Source organism: Hyperolius riggenbachi, chromosome 5, assembly GCF_040937935.1.
Source record: "Hyperolius riggenbachi isolate aHypRig1 chromosome 5, aHypRig1.pri, whole genome shotgun sequence".
Classification (NCBI taxonomy): Eukaryota; Metazoa; Chordata; class Amphibia; order Anura; family Hyperoliidae; genus Hyperolius; species Hyperolius riggenbachi.
The window spans coordinates 4768796-4786978 of record NC_090650.1 but is presented as its reverse complement, the minus strand read 5'-3'; the positions used below and the strand labels follow the sequence as shown (position 1 = coordinate 4786978).

The following is an 18183-nucleotide window of genomic DNA, read 5'->3' as shown; positions in this document are numbered from 1 at the left end:
TGACACGGCCCTAACCCAGAGGATACAATCCCAGTCTTTATAACCGAGGAGTGACTAGAAGGAATCCCCACTTAGCCACATGTAAGTCCTTTGTCCGTTGCTGCAGTATCAGAGTGCCTGCCAGTGCTGCCACACCCAGGAGGACCAGCTGATCCTATTCACATGGTCTCCACAGAGCAGCATGGGGGCTTTGAGGTTATAACGCCTCCCCTGCAGTGCTAGACTTACATCATTGGCTGCCTGGTAAGGACGATCAATGAGAATAATTCTGAGGGGAGTTTTGCAGCTTGGATTTGGACCAACCCCACTGACCATCTCTAGAGCCTGGGTTGCCAAGCACTGCCTATTATAGAGCAGGATTGATAGAGCCACGCCCCCGCATTATTTGGGACAGTCCTACTTCTGCAGAGGTGGGGGTGACCATTCAAAACATATTTCTGACTAGAGGGCTTCCGAAAGCTTATATCCAGAATTTTACCAAACTTTACTAAGTGCCCCCCTTCCAAACACCCCAGACATGGCAGCTGCAATGATTAAAAGTTTTTATATGTACCTTATTTTTAAGCTTCCATATATGGTCATGTGACTGTGTCATGTGACTCCTGCATGGACTACGAGGGTCCTGGAACTTGCAGGGCAGTGTGCGGCAGTCCAGGTTGAAGTGGGGAACCTGGCAGTCTAGGATGGAGAGGGGAACCTGACAGTCCAGGATGAGGAGAGGAACCTGGCAGTCCAGGGTGAGGACGGAACCTGGCAGCCCAGGATGAGGAGGGGAACCTGGCATTCTAGGATCGAGAGGGGAACCTGGCAGTCCAGGATGAGGAGAGGAACCTGGCAGTCCAGGATGAGGAGGGGAACCTGGCAGTCCAGGATGGAAAAGGGAACCTGACAGTCCAGGATGAGGAGGGGAACCTGGAAGTCTAGGATGGAGAGGGGAATCTGACAGTCCAGGATGAGGAGAGGAACCTGGCAGTCTAGGATGGAGAGGGGAACCTGACAGTCCAGGATGAGGAGAGGAACCTGGCAATCCAGGATGTAGAGGGGAACCTGGCAGTCCAGGATGAGGATTGAACCTGGCAGTCCAGGATGAGGAGAGGAACCTGGCATTCTAGGATGGAGAGGGGAACCTGGCAGTCCAGGATGAAGAGGGGAACCTGGCAGTGGTCACATGACTGCAGCTTATACATATACTCACATATACTGGGCCTGCAGGCTCTCGGGAATGCCAGGAAGGATTTCTAGTCCTTAAATACTACAGCTTATTCAGATACTGCCGATACTCCGGTATCCGGAGTGTAATAAATAATGTTAACTTTTTATACTCTGAGACCCTAAAAGCCAGAATTATATAGAACATAAATACAAACACTCAAACTTATTTCCACAGAAGGAAGAAAAATAATCCAGTATACTGTAACTTTACAAAGAATTAAATAATACAACAAGAGTGTTTATACTGGACTTCCCTGCAGTAGAAAGAATCTGGCAGCGTTCAGACTGAGCTGTACAAGTGCCCAGTGTTTGTAAGCTAAGGCCGCTCATCAGCTGCAGGTAACGCCGTGTGCAGTAATATGACAATCCGGCAACCTTCAGACTGAGCTGTACAAGTGCCCAGTGTTTGTGCGCTAAGGTCGCTCATCAGCTGCAGGTAATGCCGTGTGCAGTAATATGACAATCTGGCATCCTTCAGACTGAGCTGTACAAGTGCCCAGTGTTTGTAAGCTAAGGTCGCTCATCAGCTGCAGGTAATGCCGTGTGCAGTAATATGACAATCCGGCAACCTTCAGACTGAGCTGTACAAGAGCCCAGTGTTTGTAAGCTAAGGTCGCTCATCAGCTGCAGGTAATGCCGTGTGCAGTAATATGACAATCCGGCACGGCATCCTTCAGACTGAGCTGTACAAGTGCCCAGTGTTTGTAAGCTAAGGTCGCTCATCAGCTGCAGGTAATGCCGTGTGCAGTAATATGACAATCCGGCACGGCAGCCTTCAGACCAAGCTGTACAAGTGCCCAGTGTTTGTAAACTAAGGCCGCTCATCAGCTGCAGGTAATGCCGTGTGCAGTAAACAGTGATGAAAATGCTTATAAAATAATGTTACATTACACTTTCAAGCTCAAATGCTACTCACCTTTTTTTTTTTTAAATAAGTTTGTGATTTTTCCCATTTTAAAAATAAATGATTTCCCACTTTTCACAATTTTGTGCTGTTAAAATAACGATTTTTTGCATTTTTCACAAGTTCGTTTTCTTAAATCGTTTTGAGAAAATGCAATGTATTTTTGCAAATATTTTCTCGGAATTGAAAACCGCATTTTCGATGCGAAATTGACTTTGTGAAAATTTGCACGCAACACTGAACGGCAAGTACTTCAATTATACACCACCCCTCCCACCTCATCCACTGATGTCACACTTCTACACCAGCCATCACCCTACCAGGGCCCCGACACTCCTAAAAGCGTTTTGTGGGTCATTGTAATTTTTTTAATAAACGCTTCCACTGACTTAAAATCGCAGCAATTTTTTGAAAAATTGCAATCGTGGCTATTCTGCCGCATTTGTAATGTAAATCAGTGGAAGCTTTTTAAAAAAAAAAACTAAAAACAACCCACAAAACCCTTTTTGGTGTGTCAGGGCCCTCGTCCACTGATGTCACACTAATACTGGGCCAGTAGTTAAATGTAGTCTGGTATTAGTCATGGAGAGAATCCGAAGACATAACAAAAGTTTTTAGAGAGGAACTCCAGTGAAAATAATGTAATATAAAAAGTGCCTCATTTTTACAATAATTATGTATAAATGTATTTAGTCAGTGTTTGCCCATTGTAAAATCTCTCTTCTTTGTAATTTACATTCTGATATTTATCACATGGTGACATTTTTACTGCTGGCAGATGATGTCACTGGAAGTAGCTGCTGCTTGCTTTTTGGCAGTTGGAAACAGCTATTTCCCACAATGCAACAAGGCTCACAGACAGTAAAACTGCCAGGAGTACCACGGTCCTCAGAGTTTCTTGTGGGAGGGGTTTCACCACAATATCAGCCATACAGCGCCCCCTGATGGTCTGTTTGTGAAAAGGAAAAGATTTCTCATGGGAAAGGGGGTATCAGCTACTGATTGGGGTGAAGTTAAATTCTTGGTCACGATTTCTCTTTAAAGTGATACCTTTAATAACTAACTGTATAAGATCTCTGTGCAAGCTTTCCAAACTGTAAGTTCCTTCTTCAGGCATGTTTCAGAACCTCACCCTGTATAACGACTGAAGAAGAAACTTAAAGATTAGAAAGTTTGCAGATAACTCTTGTACAGTTAGGCATAAAAGGTATCACCTAAACAACTGTCGTTGTTCTGTCTTTGGATCATACTGGACCTAAACTGGAGATCTGCTACCCAACAACCCCACCACTGATTGGGCATTAGGAGGAATGGTCAGTGGCAAGCTAACAATTTCGGGTTGCATGCAAATTGTATGCAGCTAGAAGTGGGCTCATAAAATGCCCTTCATGTACAATCTGGATTTACTCATTCTTAAATGGCATGCGAGATGAAATGTTTGGCTGTCATTGCCCATGTCCAGTACAGGAGGTCAGAATCTTCCGGAAGATGTGAAATGTGAATCAGAGAGTCTCACTCATGTTGTTGCATTGTGAATATTTTTGAAGTGGGTTTGATGACCGCCTTATTTTTAATCCCTAATACTGTTTTAATAATTTATTATTACAGTCATGAAACGTCTGAATTATAAACCACCCTCATGGGATACAATTTGTGTTATTTCTTTCAGATAAATATCAGATTGAGTAAAATGACAGATCGTTCTGCAGAAACCGTCATTAATTGCCGGAGCGCGGGAGTCGGGAGCGGCAGGGGGTCTTGTTGTTACATCAAGAATGATGAGTATTATCGTGTGTACATTAATTACATTAATTAATTAGCGTTCCCCACAGTGAGGATCTATCGCCATGCTGAGACAAAGGCAATCGTCAGCCGCAACAATCAGGTCACAGGCCAGGCGGCATGCAGGGAATGCCCATTAGGGGGCGCTGTGAAGCACAACAGACCTTGATGAATGTTCTACCTCTGTCCTATCTCTGAAAGCCGTTCAATATTTAGAGTAAAACAATAAATAACTGAAAAGTGTAGTAGCAGCAGCAGCGTGGCAGTGCATCAGAACAGAACTGGAAACTGCACGGCAGACATCAGGGGCGTAACTAGAATAGAGGGGCCCCTACCATCACAGCGGGCCCCAAGCTGTGCTGCACAGGCCTGAGGAAGGGTCCATGGCCACGAAATGCTGTGTCAGCTCCTTATCAAACCTTCTGCACTATGTAAGTTGTGCTGTCATGGAAGTTACTTTCCTGTTTACCAGTCAATCTATATTTGCGCTTGTTGTTTTTATTTACAGGGTACTTTATATACAGGTAGTCCCTGACTTACGAACGCCCGACTTACGAACGACCCACCGATACGAACAACATGGATTCTCTGTTTCCATGGGAACAAGTTCATTTTCTTTTTTTCAAATAGGACTTGTAGGTTTTGAGAAAATCGATTTAAAAAAAATCTAAGTAAAAATGGTTTTTCACTTGTATAGACAAGTACAAAGGGCAGAAGGGGACACTGGAGGCTCAGAGGAGGTACAGGGGACAGAGATGGCACAATGTTCCGACTTAAGAACAGATTCAGGTTAAGAACAAAACTACAGTCCCTATCTTGTTCGTTAACCGGGGACTACCTGTTTATATACTGTATATACACACACATATATGTACTGTTTGTAGCCTTAGTAAAACAGTGGACGTGGCTAGAAGCACTTAAAGCACAGTCATTTTATTAAACGGTTTGGACGGTTTTGGTTGTTTGGTGATTTGAGGTGCAAAGTAAGTAGTTTGCGCTATATAAGTACTAAATAATAATAAATAATAAAAATGTACTTTTCTGTTTACCCGTCAGTCCATACTAGCACACTTACTGATTCTACATACAGTATGCTTCATGGGCATAACGACAGATCATGGAGGCAGGGCATCATGTTTCAGAAGCAGGAGTCAGTACTGCAATATTATCCCCTTAGTGAGAGGAGGGATCTCTGAACATTATGTTTTATCATTGCAGATACACGTAAGATACAACATGTCCTGGCAAATAAAAACAGATGTGATATAACTACAAGTACACTGACTCCACCAAGGATGGGCCTCTCAGGCCTACAGCCAAAAGTGGCGCATGGAAAAAATGGTGCATGGTGATTACAACGCTATTTAGCGTTTTAACCAAAACGCTAAATACCGCTTTGATTTGTTACAGCATATATAGGTAAGCTACATTAATAGAGCGGAATTGATCACACGATAAATACCGTTTTCATATTCTTACCGTGGGGTCTGCAGGATGCGTACAGCCAAAAGATGTCATGTGGACGTCAGAAACTCCTGCAGTCTCGCTGTCAGCATTGGTGACAGGGCACACGTGAGACTCTGACTGCCCTGTGGTGTTTGCTGTGGAATTATAACACTAGATAGTGCTGTTTAACATAGAGGCCTGTATTCTTACACAGCTCCAAACAGTGAAGAATCTGTAGCTCAGTGATAAAGTTCTTGTCTTGGAAGTCAATTTTGCTGGTTCAAATCTGCTCAACATTATTTTTTTTTAATTTTTTTCATTGATAAAGATGCGCTGCTTTCAATAAAGTAATAAAAGGTGTTTAAAAATACTTTTTTATGAAGTAAAAGATTTGTGCTGTATTTCAGCTGCTTAAAGGGAAACTGAAGAGAGAGGTATATGGAGGCTGCCATGTTTATTTCCTTTTAAGCAATACCAGTTGCCTGGCAGCCCTGCTGATCCTCTGCCTCTAATACTATTAGCCATAGCCCCTGAACAAGCATGCAGCAGATCAGGTGTTTCAGACTTTAAAGTCAGATCTGACAAGACTAGCTGCATGCTTGTTTCTGGTGTTATTCAGATACTACTGCAGAGAAATAGACCAGCAGGGCTGCCAGGCAACTGGTATTGAACCACTTAAGGACCAGGGGTGTTTTGCCTGATCTATGCTGCATGGACTCTCCAGCCCGCAGCACAGATCAGGATTATGCCAGGGCGATCAGACTTACCCCCTTTTTACCCCACTAGGGGGATGTCCTGCTGGGGGGGGGTCTGATAGCCGCCGGCTTGCTGCGCTTTGCGGGGGGCGGGCTCTTCAAAGCCCCCCTCCTCAGCGTTTTTGGCGCTCCCTTTCTTTCCGTCTCTCTCTCTCCCTCCATGGGCTGCGCAGGATGGATATCGTAGGATAGGCTTCAGCTCAGCAGCGCCGTATGATGTAAACAGCAGGGATTTCTTCCCCGCGTGTTTACATTTTGCTGGCGAGCCGCAATCGGCGGCTCTCCGGCTGTTCACGGAGACACCCTCCGTGAACTGTTTCCATGGGAAACCACTTAAGACCTGCCGACGCCTATCGGCGTTAGTTAAAAGTAAATAAATATGGCAGCCTCCGTATACCTCTTACTTCAGTTCCCCTATAAGTATGCAAGGTTAAAATGGAAGTGGGAGCACAGAATGTAGATGAGACAAGGTGTTAGAAGCCTTTGACTGATCACTAGCCGTATTTTCCGTCAGTTTGCAGCCAGTAATACCTTGTCTCTCACCTTTATTCTGTCTTCCCACTTCCTTTTCAAGCTTAAATACTAGTTATGCAGCTCGGATATTTACAACACAAAACTTCATAAGAAAAGTATTTTTAAACGTATCTTTTATTACTTCATAGATAGCAGCACATCTTTATCAATTAAAGCAAAAAATAAAATAAAAGTAACATTGGGGAGATTCGAACCAGCAAAAGTAATTCTTAAAGTGAACCTCCGGACTAAAAATCTACTCTGCAGCACTGAAAAGGCTTGGTGTTTCTTTAAAAGTTTCACAGCATCAGAACTTTGTGTTTCTTTCCAAAGCATCATTTTTAGCTGCATTTTTAGCTAAGCTCCACCCATCAAATTTAAAAAGCCCAGGCTTTTTTTCCCTGATGCTGTGCAGAGCATGATGGGATCTCCTATGTTGTTATTCACGTTGCCTAGCAACTGGGAGGGGTGATCAGGACACAGGACAGTTGGAACTGTCTCATGCTCTCTGTCACCTCCTTTCAACCAAAAAGATGGCTGCCATCATGAAATCAAACATTTGCCTGTTCAACAGTGTGGGTAAGAGATTATATTACCTATCTATTTTAATTAACATAACTAATGTAACTTAATGACAGTATGTTTGTTTAGGCTGAAGTTCCTCTTTAAGCTCGATTCCTTACCACTGTGCTATAGCCAACATTGCAATGAGCATGCTATCTCCCTGCACCATAGTTTCCTCTGTCCAGCAGGATTACAGCTATGCCTCAAAACGTTAAATTGCCTTTTACATTGAATCGAATGGTGGCGCCATAATGGTCAGGTGGGGCTGTGCGCCATTTTTTCCAGCTCCCCCTCTGCGATGGGAGTTGGGCAGGGTTTTATCCCCCACTGGATGTTTCCAGTCCTGTTTTCTGGGATGGGCAGCAGTTCCCAGGTTTTCAGCCACGATCCTGCTCATCCTGTATGTTCCACTAGGGGGCGCAGGACACTGCTATGTCATTGGCCTGGTATTGGGCTGTTGTCCATAGGCATACGGTTACAATGAATGATAATGGTGACATATCTTGGCCCTTTGCTCTAGAGGGGATCTCACTCCTGGACAGGTGGAGAGCTAAGCTGAGCATGGCTCCACCTAGAATGGGGGAGGTTGTTATGGGTGGGGATCTCCCGGTTGTCGTAGATCTGTGCAGTACCGGGGCTGGCCACACACAGTGCACTCTGAACCCTTATCTAGTCCTACACACACAGTACAGAGGTTAGGGTGTCCCCTCTCCCGGGGCGCTATCCTCTCGTCGTGCTCGACGTATTCGCTGCTCCTCTTCCCTCCTCCGCAGTCTCTCCTTCTGCTTCTCCAGCTTCCCATTGGCTCTTCTCACCTTCTCGACAGTCATCCTCATGTCTTTAATCTTCTTCCTCATCAGCGTTCGGTCTTGAGAGGTGACGCCGAGGGCCTGGAGAGAAACCGCAGATGAGGGGCAGGAAGGGGAACTTTCTGAGCAAAGAGAAACTACAAATGTATAGAATGGGGGAAGACAGGGACAGAAATGCACCCAGTGAATTACATCAGGACATGATCACCAATATGGTGGACATGACAGCTACACTTGTGGAATTACATGGAGGCGGTAAAAGTGGCCAATCAAGAATCCAAGATTGAATGATGTGTGTACCAGGTGTATCATTCACAAACCACAAATATCATTAACTCCCCCGCTCGCCCGGAACCCCCACATGTAGGCAAAATCCCCCCCTTCCCCAGTGAAAGGGCTGTGGCGTCTTCTTCCAATGCTTGATAACTTTCTCACCGACCAGCTACCACCTCTGTGGCCTGCCCCCAGTTTTGTTGCTCCGTTTCCATAGTCCCCCTCTAGTGTTGTTGCTCTGTTGCCATGGCTCCACCCCCAGCTTTGTTGCCATGGCCCGCCTCAGCTCTGTTTCCATGGCCTCCAGCTCTGTTGCCATGGCCCGCCCTAGCTAGTTCTGTTTCCAGATCTGTTGCTATGGGCTGTCCTCCTGAGCTCTGTTGCCATGGCCTGGCCTAAGTTCTGTTGCCATGCCTCTTTTCCCCCCAGTTCTGTTGTTATGGCCTGCTCCCAGCTCTGTTGCCATGGTCTGCACCAGCTCTGTTTCCATGGCCTGCTGCTCCCAGATCTGTTGCCATGGGCTGTCCTGAGTTCTGTTGCCATGGCCTGACCCCAGCTCTGTTGTTCTGTTGCCATGGCCTGGCCTAAGTTCTGTTGCCATGCCTCTTTCCCCCCAGTTCTGTTGTTATGGCCTGCACCCAGCTCTGTTTCCATGGCCTGCACCCAGCTCTGTTGCCATTTCCCTCGCCCCAGCTCTGTTGCCATGGCCTGACCCCAGCTCTGTTGTTCTGTTGCCATGGCTTGCTCCCAGCTCTGTTGCCATAGCCTGCACTCAGCTCTGTTGCCATGGGCTGTCCCAAGCTCCGTTGCCATGGCTTTTCCCAAGCTCTGCAGTGAATTGGTATGAGACACCTCCTTCAGGAGAAACGTTGCACAACTAGGCTGTGGCTGCAGAACTGGTCTATGAGAAGATTATCAATTCTTCGGCAAAAATGGCACAGCACATTTGCCGATGGGTTTGGGGATTCCGGCTGTATATGGGGATTCTTAGGGCAAGCAGGTAAGTAGATATTTGTGAGTTAGGAACTATTCATGTAATTAAACATTAGTGACATAAGAAATGTGGGTGAGGTGCCCTTCAATAGACTTCAGTTCCCACACTTTATGGAGGTTCTGGCGTGGTTTACCTTGAGGCGGCCGCTGTCCAGCTGCAGGAGGCGCTCTCCATCGATATGGTGTGCGGTGAATTCGGGGGCGTAGTGGTCCAAGCTGAGAGTCATCAGCCAGTTGGTGACTTGCTGCGGGCTCCAGTCCAGAGGGGTGCGGGGACTGTGCTTGGGGGACTGGCTCTCATCGAAAATCTACAACGAGAAGAACAATCGCTGGTTACGCAGTGTTTAGAGAGTGTGGAGTGATTTTTATTAAGATAAGTATTGGCCGTATAGGCGAGCAGAGATCCAGAAACCGACCAGACGCTCGAGACACAAATACGTCCGCAACAACCTGGCCTGAGACTGCGGGAGGTGGGGCTTGAGAATGGGTGTGTTCTGATGTCCGAAACAGCAGCTTCTGCAGCAGTCAGTCACCAAGACTGCCTTATACTGAGCTACAACTTACTACCTTCCACATCTGCACAGGCTCACTCTTATGGGCTGTTTTGTATTGACGATTATTGAAATGTGCTGTAACTCTCTGTGCTGGTGGCTGGACTGTGGTCAGAACATTGGTGTGAGGTATAAGCTGGTGATACAAGTTGTGTAATACACGCTGTAACATCTACTAAAAGCAGAGGGGTAGCTGGGAGATCGGCAGCCTGTACCTGATGCCTGGGTCCGATCAGATAGTAGCGAGGATTGCTAAAACGTAACTGCAATGACAGTTATGTGTCTGTAGTGACGTGCAGCACATGCGTTGAGCAAGCTGTATCCAGGCAGGCCTTCGTTCACACGTAAAAAGATGTACAGTCCTGTTAGTTTTTGACAGTTGGCATCAGCTGTGTGTGTTGCTATGACTGTGTTCACACATAAATCTGGACATTTCCGGTCCAGTCAGGTAAAACTGATAGAAAACTGATGCAAAACTATCAGGACAGGACTGGGACTGGACCGGAAAAGTATAAATGTGTGAACCGAGCCTTATCAGAGATGTTCTCACCACAGAAGTGTATACGTTGCTACAACAAAACAACCAATAGAATGTCACTCACCACTCAGCAATGCTCACCGAGGGCTCGCTCACACTGGGGGCATTTTCCGCCTTCTTTTCAAGCGCAGGCGATGTTTATCAGCGCGGGTCTTGCGCTGTGAGTTCAGCAAAGCGGTGCCTGTACCATTTTTGGGGCGATTTTGCCTCAATGGAAGGTACAGGAAAAACGCAAACACTCACAAAATCACGTGCGGCGATTGCGTTTGCAAGAATAAATACATTGTATTTATTGTTTTCTGGGTCAAAGAGTTCACTTCATGACTTGCGTCAGGGAGAGAATGACAAAACCGCTCTGGAAAAGCAATTCGAAAAGCACTTTTACCAGAAACGCAGCGCGCAGTGGAGCGCCGGGAGGGGAGGAAAAACATGCACAAAAACGCAAAACGCTTGATTTTAAATGTGAACGAGGCCTAAAGGCCTGTCTCCACTCGTCAGTTTTTCCGTGCATCAGTTTTTCTGCATGAGTTGTCTGGCAGGGCTGCATTGCGGTCAATTGTTTTCCTGCATGTGAAAAAGGCATTCAAGTGGGAACTAGCCCCTTGATAAACACTGGTTGCAGTTTTCCTGTGCAGAAAGTGCACAGAAACACTGACGAGTGGAAACCGGCCCTTAGATCTGATATGACTCAGGTAGTAGGTGCTGCCACCTAGCAGTAGACATCTGTCCACAGAGACAGAGATCCTCTCCAGCCTAATTGAATCCTGTTTAGCACCCCACCGTGCGGTAAAGAATACACTTGGGGCACAATAATAGTCCAGTGAGTTCTTTTTCCACTATTAATTTGTCAGATAACCCCGCCCCTGAGGAGTAATGCTTCCCATCGAACACAGGCCAGAACCTTTCCCTGCACAGAGCAGGTATCGTCCACACCCTGCCGCCTTCTTTAGGCATCTGGCAGCTTAGTTTATTAAGGAGACCGCAGATGCCTGTATACAGTTAATGTAAACGAAGGCATTTCTGACTTCCTCTATTTAGTGTAAAAAAATTGTTTAAACAAATGCTCTCACTGCTGTATTTTGGGCCCACCCATCTCACTCTGCCATTTGCTGCCAACACACGCCACTTCTCCTTCTCCAGCTCCACTGCTCAGGTAGCCCCGGGCAAAGCATCTTTGAGCCATGCTGTGGTGCTGAAGGATGGTTCTGTGCTGTGGTGCTGAAGGACAGCTCCATCCTGAGGTGCTGAAGGACGGCTCCATGCTGTGGTGCTGAAGGACAGCTCCATGCTGTGGTGCTGAAGGACGGCTCCATGCTGTGGTGGTGAAGGACGGCTCCATGCTGCGGTGCTGAAGGACGTCTCCGTGCTGCGGTGCTGAAGGACGGCTCCATGCTGCGGTGCTGAAGGACGGCTCCATGCTGTGGTGCTGAAGGACAGCTCCATGCTGAGGTGCTGAAGGACGGCTCCATGCTGTGGTGCTGAAGGACAGCTCCATGCTGTGGTGCTGAAGGACGGCTCCATGCTGTGGTGGTGAAGGACGGCTCCATGCTGCGGTACTGAAGGACGGCTCCATGCTGTGGTGCTGAAGGACGGCTCCATGCTGTGGTGGTGAAGGACGGCTCCATGCTGTGGTGCTGAAGGACGGCTCCATGCTGTGGTGCTGAAGGACGGCTCCATGCTGCGGTGCTGAAGGACGGCTCCATGCTGCGGTGCTGAAGGACGGCTCCATGCTGTGGTGCTGAAGGACGGCTCCATGCTGCGGTACTGAAGGACGGCTCCATGCTGCGGTGCTGAAGGACGGCTCCATGCTGCGGTGCTGAAGGACGGCTCCATGCTGCGGTGCTGAAGGACGGCTCCATGCTGTGGTGCTGAAGGACGGCTCCATGCTGTGGTGCTGAAGGACGTCTCCATGCTGTGGTGCTGAAGGACGGCTCCATGCTGCGGTGCTGAAGGACGGCTCCATGCTGCGGTGCTGAAGGACGGCTCCATGCTGCGGTGCTGAAGGACGGCTCCATGCTGTGGTGCTGAAGGACGGCTCCATGCTGTGGTGCTGAAGAACCGTTCCATAGCACGGATACCTCACTCCACATGGCTCGGATTACAGGCGCCTCACTGAGGCCAATAGCGAGTTAGCACTGCAGCATCCCTCAGGTGAAGCCGGCAATTCAATGCACCAGTAGATTCGGAGCGCTGTGAGGTGGTGAGAAGCTCGCACATCTTGAGCGTCTCATCGCCTCGAGTTGCATATGGCCCATACTGTCCCGGCCGAGGGGTGACCCCAGGACTGTCCCGGCCGAGGGGTGACCCCAGGACTGTCCCGGCCGAGGGGTGACCCCAGGACTCCCGCAGTGTAAGGCTATCCAAATATCTGCTAGAGATGGTCAATGGAAGCTTATAACTCCGACTTGCATGCAAATTGTATGCAGCACAGAGCTCAGCCAATCATATGTGCTTCCTGTCAATTCTGTCCGATACCAATCTGCCCACAATTTACATGCGGGCGGGATTGATAATGATCTCTTTAAGTATTGCTGTAATGCACATGTACGGGTTTAGTGATTTTTGGGGTGACGTTTGCTCCATTGTATTTATCAGATAACAGCAGAGATTGTGAACGATACAAGTTAGAGGAATTCAGGAGTTATAGTAACACAAACTAGTGAAATAAGACACACGTACACCTAATAAAGCATGATAGAATAATACAACATGGGGTCACACAAAGGTTAGTTGCATGCAATCGGCCAGCAGGTCCATTAGTGATTGCAAGCTCTGGGGACAACAGGAAGCTGGTACCCAGTGATGAGTGAAAATGCCAATATTCTTTTTGCATACATTTTCATGAAAATGATGTTAAAATTTGATTGTTGTGTGAAAATGTCGTAGAAAAGAAGTTTTGTTATTCTTTTGTGTTTTTGCAAATTTTCGCAGTAAATTTTTGTGTTTTCATGCTAATTTTTTTTGCAGTAAATATATTGTTTTTTCCGTTTTTCGTGGAAAAAATAATGATTAACGCAAGAATAAAAGCTATATTCACAAAATTAAAAATAGCATTTTCGATGTGAACATTCGCAAACAACACTGCGGCACGCCCACTCTTTGAGTATTACACTGGCTCCGCCCACCAGCCGCAGCCAGCGAAACCAAAGGAAGGTTGTTAAAGGACCAGTATCGGGAAAATGTAGGCAGTTAAAATCTGACAGAACTGACGGGATTTGGGCCAGGCCATCTCCTCATGGTGGATTCTCAGGGTCTTCTTTATTTTTAACAGCATTTCCTGAACAGCAGTTGCAAAGTCTAGCTGACAAAATAGTGTGCAAGTGAGTAGGGAGGCCGGCTGGCATCTTACTTTCCCTGGTGCCTCCATGACATCATACAAATGGGCAGTTCCTCCTCCCATCTGCCCTACAGGACCTCCCTGAAGCTTTTAAATGTATCTCCCTCCCCTATCCCAGTATTCTTTTTTGTGTCCTCGCCGGCCAGACAGGTTCCCTGGATGCTTCCCTTACCTGCTACATGGTAGCATACTAGCCAGGTTCTGTAATGCCTCTCCTGGCTAGAGTTCCTGTCCTTCGGGTACTAAATGTATCTATAAGGCAGGAAGACTCCCTTTGGTGTTCCCGGAGTCGCATTGTATCCCTAATTAGGGATTTGCTTTACATCCACGGCTTCATTTTTGCCTTATCAGCCTGATTGTTCTCTGCACCGAGTGCTGTGTGCAGTGGGGAGTGTCTATCTGGCAGCCAGGCTGCTGTAGCCAATCAGGGCTAGAAGAGCAGCTGTGTCACACTGTGGGCAATGTGTGGCGGTGGCCATCTTTGATTTGGGCGGACCTGACGCTGATTTAAACTGCAGCCCAGCCCACTGAGTTTGTAGCTGTTTGGAAGCCGATGGATGCTGGATTCACACAGATCCTCTCCTGCACAGTAAGTGACTGTGTTTTAAAGATCTTGTCATGCATTTATTGCTGTTTTATGGTTCTTAGCTCTGCAGGCAGGCTATGCTTAGTCTGTATTCAGTTGCTGTTATATTTTTGTGTAAGGAGCTCTGTCTCCTGAGCACTACCTAATAGGCTGTGCTCTATCTTGCAGCTTCCATGCTACTATGGGGCGCTCTTCTAATAAAGAACACCACAAATCTAAGAGGTAAGGGTGGTGAGTATTGCAGAAAAGAGGCATAATGTCTTAGTGAAGACAAGTGATTCTGATTGGGGTTTTTTTTTTTTTGTGTTTATTTCTAGTTCATCCTCTGCTGGCAAAGGGGAGAAGCATGATTCCCATAGAAAGGAAGATCATAGCAAGCTTTCTAAGCATGAAAATCCAGATAGAGCTAGAAGATCTCTTTCTAAACATTCAAATGCATCTGACAGATCCAGGAGCAGATCTCCAAGTGTGCAGCCTAGAACTATGTCCCCAGATTTGCTGGGAGTATCACAGCCTTCTGCAGTTTCCACTAATCTGCCTCCTAATTGCCCTGATAGACCAGGAGATGGACAGTGCTGGGTTTGTGGGAAACCTAGATTACCTGGAAAGATGATTTGTGAGAACTGTTTAGAAGATATCTCTAAGGATTATGTGGAGAATGCAAGTAAAGCTGGCCAAGTAATCAGTCAGCCAGTAGGGGAGCATGCTCAGGAGCCAGTGGCAGGTCCTTCTGCAGCAAATCAGTCTGATCATACTTCTGCTTCAGATGATTCTGAGCTTTCTGATGATGAAACTGGTTTTGATTTTGCCTTAGTGAAGTCGTTTGTTCGCCAGGTTAAACAAGCACTGGAGTGGGAGGATGAGGATGATGTTCCCTCTAAGTCTAAAAGAAGGAGATATTATAAACATTTAAATAAGAAGATAGTGTCTTTTCCCCTCATGGAGGAGATAAAAGACATCGTGTTGCAGGAATGGCTGAATCCAGTTAAGAAACCGTCTTTAAAAAATCGACTTAAGAAGTTATATCCTATGTCTGAACAGGATGCTAAGATGTTTGAAGCCTCACCTGTAGTAGATGCCTCTATCATGAAGTTAGCTAGAAATGTAACCTTACCTTTGGAGGATGCTGTCTCTTTTAGGGACCTTATGGATCGACAGATAGACATGGAGCTTAAAAGAACATACTTGGCAGCTGGAGAAGCTGCTAAACCAGTCATTGCCTTATCCTCAGTAGCCAAGGCTTGCAAAGTGTGGACTAATAATATTGAGACTGCTGTTAGAAGTAACATGGATCACGAGTTGATAATAGCTGCCCTTGATGAGTTAAAATTGGCTTCCGATTTTATAGGAGAAGTTGCAGTAGACACATTGAGATGTGTTGGCAGAGTAATGTTGTTCTCGACTATGGCGAAAAGAGCGCTTTGGCTCAAACCCTGGGCAGCAGATCCATCATCCAAACAATCCTGGACTAAGATTCCATACGATGGAGAGAATTTGTTCGGTCCTAAGATGGACAAGGCAATTTCTCGTGTAACAGGGGGCAAGAGTGGTCTTATCCCTCATGATAGAAAATTTGTGAGACAAAGATTCAATCCAAATAGAAGACAACCTAATGAACGCTTTAGAGATGCTAAAAGCTATAAGCCTGGTAGACCTTTTAGGAGGGATTGGAAGGGGACACAGTCTTCCTTTTTGAAACTTGCTAAAAATAAGAGTGCTCAGTCTTCTGGGCAAAGTCAGAAGTCTTTTTGAGGGGAAGCCCGTTCAGGCAGAGCAGATTGGAGCACGATTAACTCGGTTTGCTCAGGTCTGGACGGGAGCCTTTCAAGAACCCTGGTTGCAAAGAACGGTTTCAAAAGGGCATACATGGTCCTTCAAGGTAAACCCAATTCTTCCTCATTTTCATCCTTCAAAACTACCAGATTCACCAGAAAAAAGAGAGGTTCTATGGAGTTATGTAAGCACACTGTTGGAACAAAGAGCTGTATCTATTGTTCCCGTAAACCAAAGAAATCAGGGGTTCTATTCTCCTATATTTCTAATACAGAAGAAAACAGGAGATTGGAGACCCATTCTGGATCTAAGGCAGCTAAACAAGCATATAAAAGTCCCTCGCTTCAAAATGGAGTCCCTGCAGACAGTCATCCTAGCAGTACAAAAGAACGATTGGATGTGTTCATTGGATCTCAAGGATGCCTACTATCATGTTCCCGTCCATCCTTCATTTCAAGTCTATTTACGTTTTGTGGTGGGTCACCTCCACCTGCAATTTACATGCCTACCCTTCGGGCTGTGTACTTCGCCCAGGACTTTCTCAAAAGTTCTTCTCCCAGTGATTGCTCGATTGAGAGAAGAAGGAATTCGTATCCTGCATTATCTCGACGATATCCTTCTTCTAGCTCAGTCCAGACAGATGTTAGAACGACACAGAGACAAGACGATAGAATCTCTAAGGAAATTTGGTTGGGTTCTCAACCTTCTCAAGAGTCAACCTGTCCCAACCCAGCAACTTATTTTTCTAGGTGCAGAGTTTCAGACCCAATCAGGGTTGGTGTCGTTACCACAACAGAAGGTGGTACAGCTTATTCAAAGGATAAACCTAGTTCTTCACAGTTCATGTTTGTCAGCCAGGCAAGTCTTAGAAGTTCTAGGGTCTATGGCTTCAACAATCCCACTAATAAAGTGGGCACACTGGAACATGCGGCCCCTCCAGTGGGGGTTGTTGCGTCAGTGGAATCTCAAGGATCTGAATCAGCAGATTGTTCTGTCGCCTTACATGAAGTCCAGTCTTCATTGGTGGTCCAGTCAACAGAATCTGCACAACTGTCACTCACTGGAAACACCAGACTGGAATATCATAACAACAGACGCAAGTCAATCAGGCTGGGGTGCAGTCTGGGAAGATCATGCAATACAAGGAAAATGGGACTTTGCTACTGTTCATCTGATCTCCAATACTCTGGAGCTGAGGGCGGCCTTGCAAGCCCTATTAGCCTTCCTTCCGGGACTGAAGGGTCAGTCGGTTATGCTTCGAATGGACAATCGTGCAGCTGTAGCTTATATAGCAAAGCAAGGGGGAACTCACAGTTGGGAGCTCATGAAAGAAGTATTTCCAATCATGACATTAGCCCAGAAACATCTAACAAATTTAACAGCAGTGTATCTTCCAGGACACCAGAATGTTCAAGCAGATCTTCTGTCACGAGTGATTATAGACAACAACGAGTGGTCTCTAAATCAGGAGGTTTACAATATGATAGTGGAGAGATGGGGATGCCCCCAAGTAGACCTCTTTGCATCCAGCTACAACAACAAGGAAAAACTTTTCTTTTCGAGGTATCTGACGAAGAATGCATTGGCAGTAGATGCCCTATGCCAGGTATGGGACTTCAGCCTGGCCTACGCATTCCCCCCTGTCCCGCTAATCCACAAATTTCTGGTGAAATTGAAGAGGACGAAAGCAGTAGTTTTAGCAGTCATCCCTTACTGGCCCAAGAGACCATGGTTTCTCCTCCTGAAGTTATTAGCCCTGGAACTGCCTCTGCCTTTGCCTTACAGGACAGATCTTCTTCTGCAGAGAGGATTTGCTCATCCAAATCCACAAAGACTACGACTCATGGCCTGGAGGTTGAAAGGGATAGGCTCTTAAGATCTGGGTGTCCCCAACAGGTAGTTTCTACCTTGTTGGCAGCAAGAAAAGCTACTACAATGTCATCGTACAATAGAGTGTGGCAAAAATTTGCTGAATTTGCTAAAGCACAGAAGTTTGATCCATTTCAACCAAAAGTCGGAGAAATTTTGCTGTTCCTTGATAAAGGAGTAAAGATGGGACTGGCATACAGTACTCTTAAAGGGCAAGTGTCTGCTCTGTCAGCTATACTTGGTGGTTCTTGGGCCGAGGAGCCAATGGTTAGGCAATT

At 46.4% G+C, this 18183-nt stretch overlaps 2 protein-coding genes across 7 annotated transcripts in view; one reads left to right on the top strand and one right to left on the bottom strand.

Moving 5' to 3' along the window:
* Window positions 1-656: 656 nt before the first annotated feature.
* The window catches only part of PPP1R9A (protein phosphatase 1 regulatory subunit 9A), a 200541-nt gene continuing 183014 nt past the window's right edge, over window positions 657-18183 (bottom strand). For all 5 annotated transcript variants that reach the window (XM_068235034.1, XM_068235033.1, XM_068235035.1 and 2 more), the window contains 2 exons: window positions 9386-9559; window positions 657-8066 (listed from right to left, as the gene is read on the bottom strand). In XM_068235034.1, coding sequence (XP_068091135.1) covers window positions 7872-8066; window positions 9386-9559 — 369 coding nt within the window. In that variant the 3' untranslated portion in view covers window positions 657-7871. The remainder of the gene's footprint in view (window positions 8067-9385; window positions 9560-18183) is intronic.
* LOC137517954 (uncharacterized) overlaps window positions 14179-18183 on the top strand; it is a 4789-nt gene continuing 784 nt past the window's right edge. Inside the window, exons 1-3 of one of the 2 annotated variants that reach the window (XM_068235040.1) lie at window positions 14179-14266; window positions 14432-14485; window positions 14581-18183. The exon at window positions 14581-18183 is cut by the window's right edge and continues 784 nt beyond it. In XM_068235040.1, coding sequence (XP_068091141.1) covers window positions 16130-18183 — 2054 coding nt within the window. In that variant the 5' untranslated portion in view covers window positions 14179-14266; window positions 14432-14485; window positions 14581-16129. The remainder of the gene's footprint in view (window positions 14267-14431; window positions 14486-14580) is intronic. The other variant, XM_068235041.1, reaches the window with a different exon arrangement.